This window comes from Macadamia integrifolia, chromosome 1, assembly GCF_013358625.1.
Source record: "Macadamia integrifolia cultivar HAES 741 chromosome 1, SCU_Mint_v3, whole genome shotgun sequence".
Taxonomy (NCBI): domain Eukaryota; kingdom Viridiplantae; phylum Streptophyta; class Magnoliopsida; order Proteales; family Proteaceae; genus Macadamia; species Macadamia integrifolia.
In genome coordinates this window covers 10,435,472-10,445,554 of record NC_056557.1, presented here as the reverse complement: position 1 = coordinate 10,445,554, position 10,083 = coordinate 10,435,472, and the positions used below count along the sequence as shown (strand labels likewise).

The window sequence follows — 10,083 nt, the reverse complement described above, 5'->3', positions numbered from 1 at the left end:
AACACCACCCCAACAAACGCACTACCTACACACACCCAGAAACACATGCACTCAACACCCCCCACACACACACGCAGAGATTGAGGTACTGAATAATTGCTATTCAATGATGAAAAAGTATGAAGAATCCTACTCACTTGGGTATATCAAAATGGAGAAGGGTTTTTCCTTTTCCTTCCTATAAATCCAAAATTTTTCCAGACGCACAATGGGGTACTCTAATTAGTAAGGTTAATGAGGCAAAATAGCCAACTGAAAAGCAATAGTCATGTTTCTAAGCCTCCAATTAGAGAGAACCACTTTCTAAGCCTCCAAACTACAGAGAGAATCACTGCCTACTACAGTGGGTAGGTGTGGAGTGTAGAAAGAGAGCGGTTCAGGTTCACGAACGAGAATGTACGAGAACGGTTCTGATCCGTGGATATAAAATCAATTTTATTTTTCTTCATCTAATAGATTCTATATCCACGGATCAGGAGTGTACGAGAACATTTTCATATGTGAACCTGATCCGTTCACGTGTAGAAACCCATCCTACCAGAAGGTCAGAGGTTCAAGCCTTCTGGTTCTCATCTTCCCTCCCCCTATAAAATAGGCTCGACTAGAGGGAGAGAGAGAGAGAGAGAGAGAGAGAGAGGGAGAGAGAGAGAGCTATCCTCCGACTCCGGCTCTGATGTCCTTGGGGTGCGTGGCATGAGTCCAAGGTTATAAAACTTGTGATCGGTGTTGGGGATCAGTCAAAGTCCGAATCACCCTGAATTTCATTATATTGGACAGATTTTATCCTTATTTTTCAATGAAAATTAATTTTATTATCATTTACATTTATATTTTACTATTGGATTGGTATTAAATTATCAAAGCCGATATGATTCAATCCGGCTAATACTGATACAATCCGAATTTTAAGTGGAATTTGAGAACTTGGATCTGGTCTGAGGAGATTTGCGAGAGAGGAAAAAATTGGGCCATGGGTCTCGGTGGACAGACTGATTATGACGCTTGCAGAGTGGTCCGAGTTCAGTGTGTGAGGGGGTACTGCTGGGAGAAGGGAGGGGGAAAGAGGGACAGGAACAGGGACAGGTGAAAGGAGGGAGATGAAAAAAAAAAGGGGAGAGAGAAGAGGGAAAGGGAGGGAAAGAAATTACAAAGAAAATTATTATCTTAAGTAATTGGTAAGTAAAGTCAGGTGATTACAAATTGATAAACCCTTTAAATAATCAACATTAATACTTTGTGTCTTAATTATGATAAAAGAACCCTGCCCCCTTGTGTGTATACATCTAGAGTCTAGACATAGTCAGGCAACAAAATGACGTTGTCCCGCCCATATGACTTCCTGCGACCTCCCATTAACCTGGGATTGGTATAGTGACCGTGCAAGTGAACAAGGTTCCCTTCTTTTATAATATAATATATATAATTTACACTTTACAATTGGGAACGGAAGCCCCTTCAAAGTGAAAGGGAAATTTTGTAATAGTTTCATTACGAGAAATTGTGCCATTACAAATCTTGTGTAAGTCAATGTGTGATCGAGCATAACAATTGTAAATAGAAAAAACTTTTTTTAAGTAGAGTAATTTCACTAAAATATATAGAAGATTCACAACAACACATTACAGTAGTGTCACTTCAAATACCAGAGTCCAGACCAACATAACAAATACAGATAAAACCACAACACATTAATTTTCTTAATTCATCCTTTTAATAAGGAGAATATTTGAAACCGAAAAATGACAAATATAAAAGGAACAAAATACCTAGCAGTAAAAGACTCAAATTCTTTGAGGACTCGATTCGTGAATGCCTGAGAAGAAATAAAGTAGCAACAATATCTGCAAGAAATAAGATATAAACTAATGACACAATTAAAGAAGTGAAAGCAGAAACGGTATTGGATTGGTCAAGGACTACGTCAAAATTTGATAATACTGCCGTCATGCCCTTGAAGAACGCTACTATAGTGAAGAGAATTGCGCAGCATATAAGAAATGTACCCATTTTAAAAAATGAAGAATAGAAATGGTCGCCAGCAAATGGGGCCAAGAACATAACCATCAAACTAATAAGCGACAGACTCAAAGCGGCAATATCGTTCCTTATAAAACTTTTGAAGTCTCCATTGTCGATGAGTATAGGCTTTCCATAAGCCTTGCTACTGGGATCGCTATTGTAGCCACCGGGGACTTGAAAAACTGCTGTGAAGGCTACGGTGGCAATAAGAGAGGCTACTATTTGGAGAGTTTTCCCCATTTCTCTTTGGTTTTTTGTAACCTTTGTTGTTGCTGCTTTTTTTTCTCCCTCTGCCTGATTCTGCAGGGGGTCACTGCTTATTTGCTCCTTATTTGCTCCTCCTCCTCCTCCTATCATCCATTTATTTTCTCCTCTTACATTTATTGCATGCCATGGCCAAAAAATATGAGCCATCAATAATTGGTATAACTGCAACAAGAATATGGAATTTTGATTAATAGGAGTAATTAATCAGTTGGTAGAAAGAAAAATGTCCATAGGATTAATGACTTTCTGCATGTCAAATTTTCAATTGAATTATTTATTTATTTTTTTTTATTATTTTTAAGGGTTTTTTTTAAAGCATTAAATACCAATAATTAATGAGAATCAACATTAGGGTAGAGGGAGGTCATAAAGTCTTATATATATATATAAAGTCTTATATATAGGTTGGGATCGATGCATCTTCAATAAAAAAAAAAAATTGCAAAATATAAAGATTACTTTCCATAATTAAATCCAAATTAATTAAACACTAGGAGATTTACTTGGGCCACTTTGTCATTATCTAATTGGTCATTTGAATTGGAATATAATATAATTTCTTACACCTTTGAAATCATGATTAATTGGCTTGTAAAACATGCCAGGCTCACATAATAAGCTTGGATCAGGCCTTCCTACAAGAACCATTCTCTAACCTATGGAATTCACTCAATGTGAAAGTCTATTGTAAAAAAAAGAGAACATACAAATGGATTTAATGTGTGAATTAGACACTATACAAGAATGATTCTCGTACCAGGACCTAATATAGACTCCCACATAATAATAATATGTGAACTTAGCATTTTTGAGAGAGAGAAAAAAGACGAAGCGGATAGAGGAAATAACGAAAGCCTCACCAACATCGAAGCTGTGTTTCCTTCTTGAGTAGATTGAAAAATTTCGGCAGCTGTTTGGCCCATGTTGTTGGTCGCTTTTACGCCAACTCTTCTAATTGAAAGAAAATGTCGCATAAGCATGAAAGAGCCAAGTGTTGCCGCAAGGTGGCATGGGGTGTTTCCGTCATCATCTGTCTTATTTACCAGTCCCTCAAGCTCTACTTGCCTTAAGGCAAAACTGATTTTCTTGAAATCCTTACTCATCACAGCAAAGTGAAGTACATTACGATGCTTTTTGTCCAGCAACTCCCCCGAATCTGGACACCATTGGATGAGTTCTCGAAATACCTTAATGCTTGATTCAAGTGCAGCTATGTGAAGTGGTGAGAGACCATCTTTATCCAATTTATACGCACTGGAAGTATCATGCCTTAACAACTGTTGTACTATCTCGAGGGCGTTGTATCTATTGGATAACAACTGTTCAAGGACGTTTTTATATCTATTGGATACTGCATAGTGGAGAGCGGTCCTTCCATCTTTATCTGCTTTATTCACAAGTACTTCTCCCTTCTTCTCTAAGAGTATTTTCACCACATCTGGTATTTATTTATTTATTTATTAAGTGCACCATAAAGACAAACATTAATTCAATAGAGATTGTAAAAGAATTGAAAATAAAGAATAGCTATCTCACGACCAACCAGGAATAATGCAAGGGTAAGGTGCAGCCCTTACGGCGGGGATCTGGATTAGATCCTATCATTCTCGTGTAAGATTTCCATTAGGTGGGCTAGCATAATCCAAGGTTTATTTTCAAAATCGGTTTATTTATGTTTGATTACAGATGGAGTAAGCATAAAGAATTCAGTATTGGTAAGTGATTTCTATGGAAATATTGGATTCTATTAGCACACCTTAATGGCATGAAATATATATTACAATGTGTGGACCTAAGATATTGTTTCCTTAATGGGAAGGAAACCCTAAAGTGAATGACTAGAGAAACTTAAAGTGAGAAGGGAAAGAGGGTAGACCAGATGGTCGTGCTGGGATCAGAGGAGTTAACGTTCTTTAGCCATGAATTCAAGTATGCCTAAGCCTAACTCTGCAATCATTGTTGCATGCTTATCTGATCTCTATGTGGCATGTTGTGTATATATTTTCTATCATCCCATACATTGCCTGATTCTCATATAGAATTCAATTCTCTTTCTTCATATAATTGATTTTCACATTGAGTGAATTCCATATGGAAATCAATCACCGTAAGAGAGCGAGGACCTGATCCAAACTCCAAATTATCAAAACAAAAATCCATACATCAACCCATATATAATTACATGATAAACAATATATATATATATAGGCATTGAAAACGTTAAATACCTAGCCTCCCCTCAATGACAGCCACATGTAATGCTGTCCGGCCATATGGTCCACCGTGAGCTGGAGATGGACAAATGAGAAAGATATGGTTGAGAATATCCAAGTGTCCGTCTTTGGCAGCCAAATAGAGTGGAGACTCCCCATGTCCATCCACATCAACATCATAGTTGGGATGCCCTAAATCAGGATCAACCTCAGTCAGCAACTTCACCATCTCAAGGTCATTTCTTTGCACAGCTTCATGCAGGGCTGTGTTTTTGCTTTCGTTTCTCATCCTTATTTTCTCAGGAACAAGTAAACTACTACTTCCACTTTCAATGTCATGGTCAGAAGGCCAAGGCTTAATCTTTTCAATTAGAAATTTAGCAATGGAAGCGTGGCCTTCTCTGGCTGCTACATGAAGGGCAGTATCACCTTCTGAATTCACCTGTGTGAGAAGAGATAGGCTTTTGCTGTACTCCGTGTTGCCTTCTAAACTTGAATTGTGTTGAAGAAGAGCAAAGTACACTTTCTTCACAAACTCTCTGTGACCAAACGTCACAGAGACGTGAAGGGTTGTGTTCTTATTTGGAGTTACTCTCAGCAGTCGGCTAGAATCTTCATCCACTACATGCTGGAGAAGTGTAGTTTTACCAAGCTTTGCAGCCCTGTAGACTTGAGGATCCATGGAAATAGTCGACATTACACAAGGATTTTGGTGGGATGGAGAAGGAAGGACCGGACAAGGAGAGCACTAGGATTTAGGTGGGAGGAGAAGGAACGGAGGGAGGAGTCCACAATGGTTCCTACAATACTTAGGAAGGCAATTTATAATTGTAAGAGATACAGTACTCAGCTAACTCCATAGAGGAGTCCAAATTCTGGGGAGAGAGAGAGAGAGAGAGAGAGAGAGAAGGATGACGAGGTGGAAAGAGCCCGTGGCTGCATGGCTTTAGTGCACGGAGTCGAATCGGGTATCAGTCATTTATCGAAATCAATATGATACTGATACAATAATGACATTGATTAATGTATCAGATAATTTTAAACCAAGATTTCAGTTTTTTTTGTTTTTTTGTTTTTTTTTTTTTTTACTACTATTTTACTGATACGATATCAAAATCGATGACTAGCGATATCGATATAGGCAATCCAACCGATACGGCGATACCTTAAACCGTGCATGGCTGAGAGCCTATAGAGTTTTACACTTTCACTTTATTCTTTTTTTCTTTAAATGATTCTTTCACTTTTTTTTATTTTCTTACATTCCAAACCCCAGGACAAGCAAGTGTCCGCATTCTTTCACTTTGTTCGATTCACTACCATTCTTGTGAAATTCTACCCAAAAAAAGGAAAAAACCATTCTTGTGGAATTTGAAATTCTTCTTTCCTGGCCCCAGAGGCTATGAAAAAGCAGAAGCGGTCAAGGGAGAGGGAGAGGGAGGAAGAAAAAAAATTACTCTCAACTGAAAAACCCATATTTTCCCCCATTTAAGATATGAAGTGAATCAAAGATAAAATCCGTAATTTAAGTAGGCCTATCTAGTATTATAGGGAAAATGTTTCTTGTGGGGCAGTATGGCCCCTACACATGCCAAGGGACTAATGGGATCCCACGAGAAAGTATCAACATAGGTGTTATATTTTGCATTTCATTGGAGGTGGGGTAGTCATTCCACCCCTAGTGTTTGGGCGAAATAGCCACATTCTCCAATAGAAAGCATTTCCCTATTTTTATAACACGATAAATGAATTTTTAATTATATTATAATATATAAAACTATTATTGTCCCTCTTTGCATATGCTACTTTTTTTCTTATCACATCTAACCAGATGTGATTAGTAAAGGCCCCCCAAAATCACAAAGAGAGGGGGAAAAAAAAAATTTCAAACTTGTTCACTTTTTGTTGGACGGAGATATTCGTCCACTTTATATCCTGAGTTGTTCTTGGAATTGTATTCTAAAGATCTATCAACAATCAAGATATGAAACAAGCTGCTGGAAAATGCTTTCGATCGACACTCCATCTTTGGATTCGTCCATGAAGAGTATGAATTTCCTGGACTGTAGATAGAACAAAAGAGGGAATTCAGAGATAGAGGAGGACTCTCTGGGGGTAAGAACTACAAAGCAAAAGGCAAAGGAATCTGTAAAGGGAGTCTTGAGCCTCTATCACAGTTATATTGATAGATTTTCTGATTAGAAATTTTTTGAATGCTCTTCCTTCGGGGTTTTCATCTTTGGCTCTCATAGCTAATACCTTGATCCCAATCGAAGCCATTGTCATTAGAATGTGTGACAAGTTTGTCTGCTTTCACTCCATGGCTATTCAATCTTAGCAACAATGACTCCAAGTATTATACACACTCTGTAAAGGTATTCATCAACTTTAATCCGCGTGATCCATGTGAAGGGATTTTCTCATGTTGTTCACCCTTTTATTTTATTTATTTATTTATTTATTTTGATAAAGATAAGATATATTAGAAGCTAAAACAGAAAGGAGTCAAAATGTGTTTATGTAGGGAAAATTTTGTTTTGATGACAACTAATAACTAGATGTGATTACGTATAGTAAGCCCCCAAGTAAAATGAGAGAGAGAGAGAATGTGTTCATTTTCTTTCCTTTTTTTAGATGGAGGCATCCATCCATTTTATCCTGAGTTATTCTTTTTCTTATATTCCAAGGTCTATCAACATTCAAGATATGAAACATGCAACCGGATATGGCTGTCGATCAACACTCCACTCTTTGCACTGTCCATGGAGCATATGAATTTCCTGGAATGTAGATAATCCATAAGAGATTTCAGGGATAGGACCCTCCAGAATAAGGACTACAAAACGTTCAGCTCAGGACATTGTAAAAGGAGTCCCGAGCCTCTCTCACAGATCTAGAGACAGATTTTTTTTATTGAAAATTTCTTGAATGCGCTTCCTTTGGGCTTTCATCTTCGAATTTGTACGTAGCTGATACCTTGACCTCGAAGGCATTGTCTTTATAGTGTATGAAAAGTTTGCCTACTTCCACACATAATTTATTTTTGTAACAGTGATTCCATATGTTCCTCACACTCTAACTTACAAAAAGAAAAAGTAACAAATTCATTCACTTTAAGACATGTGGCCCACATAAAGGGATTATCTCATGTTGTTAACGTTTTTTTTTTTTTTTTTTTTTTTTTTTTTTTTTTTTTTTTCGCAAAGAGAATATATTTGAAGCTAAAACAAAAAGGAGACAAATATGTTTATGTTGGGAAAATTTTGTTTTGATGACGTCTAACCAAATGTGATTACATGGAGTAAGCCTTCCAAATAATTCACAAAAAAATAAATAAATAAATAAATAAAAAATAGTTAATTTTTCTCTTTTGTTGGACAAAAACATCCATCCACTTTATACTGAGTTGTTTATTTACTTATATTCCAAGGTCCATCTACACTCAAGATACAAAACGAGCCGTTGGAAACATTTTTCAATCAATACTCTACTTTTCCTTGAGGCTTATACTGGTTGCCTTTGAGCTATGAATATTTTCTTTCTTTTCCAATAAATTGATATTAGCTATTCATATTACCTTTTCTGATATGTAATATCTAATAGGCATGCCATATTCTACTTTTCTTTTCTACGTAGTTTTTCCTACGTAGAAGGGTAGTTTGGATTTTCTGACCGTTGAATTTTTAGGAAACGGTGTAAATTGAACATTCAATGTATCTTTTGATGTATAGGCATGACATATTCATGCATCCCTCTTTAGTCTCTTGGAAGTCATAATTTTTTTAGTACCTTCTTTTGCTAGCAAACTCAGGTTGGACTGAAACTAAGGACCTTAGATGCCACCTAGGGTTGCAACTTTGGCCAGGTGAGCCCAACCATGCCTTGATCTTTTTCTTTTTTATTTTTTTTGTTCACCTACACCATCCAATGGTATCAAGCCCGCCCTGATCTCGATGGTTCATAGGTTGGGCATTTCAGCCAGCAGGGCTGAGATTTCTAGGCCGAACCTGGGTTGATGCCTTTGGTTGAGCCCTTGCTTCATATATATTTTTATACATGTATTATATGCGAGAAAATCTTGTTGTAACCAAGGTTGGTTCATTAGCCTCTCCAACCAACTGAACCCTTTAGCCCATCTCACACCATCCATGGGGCATGATCGAGAGGATCCGGGTCCCATGTTTCTTTGCATACTGTCGTGACCTCTAATCAGTCTCTCTCTCTCTCTCTCTCTCTCTCTCTGGTGCTGTGTTTTAAGCATTTAAATTGTATAAATATTAATTTCTAATATGCATATTTTGTAAATTTAATGATTATGCTTTCATTTAGTGGGCTAGTTGTTAAAATTACGGAATCTCTGTTGACTTTAATTTTTACAATAATGTTTTCTTTAAATAACATTGATCATTTTCGGGAGATGGAGGAGATGGAGGAGACTGGAGAGGAAATCAGCCAGGGTCCGAAGGGAGGGTGGCCTCCAGATCGAGGCAGACAAGCATTGATCACTGACTTTCTGAAACCTCAGGTAAGGGAGAAGGAGGGCGAATCCCTGCCTGAGCATCCTATGAATGAACCATTCTCGGCTAAGCAGGATGTGGCTGAGGAGGGTCTCCCAAAGGTTCCTGCTGGAGACGAAGGGAGACGCTCTTATTCTTCCGTGGTGGGGAGAGCTTTGCCGGATGTGGATAGTTTGCCAGACCCCATTCATGCGGGCACTGATACAAAGATAATAGTTCCTCAAGATGCCTATGAGGAACGACTCCAGGGCTTCCGATTTGCTTTGATTGGCAGAGCAAATTTCAAATTCATATCTATGGATGACATCCGCAAGGAGGCGAGAGAAACCTGGAACCTCAAAGGCGGTGTGAAGATGGCTCCGATGGGGAAGGGTTACATCCTCTTCAAATTTGAAAAGGAAGGTGACATGGCAGCACTGTGGTGAAGGAGCCTTACGAGAGTCGCTAGTCACGTTCTCTGTTTCCAGCGATGGAAGCCTGACTTTGATGTGCATGCGAAGAATATCAATACTAAGCTCGTATGGATCAGATTCCCCGATTTGCCTCTTGAATATTGGCATGAGAAGATCCTACTCACTATGGCTAAGGCTGCTGGGAGACCTGTTGCACTAGATAGATGTACTCGAGCGGCTTCCATGGGATCTTTTTCTCGGGTCCAAGTGGAGATCGAAATGGGAGCAAGCAGGCCTGAGGAGATTCAAGTGGAGAGACGACAACCAGGAACGGGGGAAATTTTCTGGTTCAAACAGATTATTTCCTATGAAGATGGCATGCTTAGGTGCGGGTATTGTAAGAGAATGGGTCATAATGTGCAATCTTGCCGCCATCGGAAAGCACCAAATAGAGAGGTGCAGCACCGTGAAGGACACATAGATGGTGCGACGTTTGGTGAAGAAGAATGTGGAAGACAGGATGAAGACCCCTGGCAGGGCGGCGACGCGGCGGAGATGGTGAGTAATGCTGGAAGATCCTCCGCTCAGCCAATGCACGGATCTCTTTCCTTCTCAAGAGCTGCTATTTTAAGACAGTCTACGCCTAATAGCATATATGGGAATCTTGAAATCATC

At 38.5% G+C, this 10,083-nt stretch overlaps 1 protein-coding gene across 1 annotated transcript; it reads right to left on the bottom strand.

Annotated features, from left to right (window-relative positions):
* Positions 1–1,555: 1,555 nt before the first annotated feature.
* Positions 1,556–5,310, bottom strand: LOC122076936 (ankyrin repeat-containing protein At5g02620-like). Its single transcript, XM_042642604.1, has 3 exons — positions 4,515–5,310; positions 3,147–3,724; positions 1,556–2,448 (listed from the first exon to the last, which is right to left on the bottom strand). Exons 1-3 carry the CDS (start codon positions 5,194–5,196, stop codon positions 1,711–1,713), a joined length of 1,998 nt encoding a protein of 665 aa, XP_042498538.1. The 5' UTR covers positions 5,197–5,310; the 3' UTR covers positions 1,556–1,710.
* Between the last annotated feature and the right edge of the window lie 4,773 nt (positions 5,311–10,083).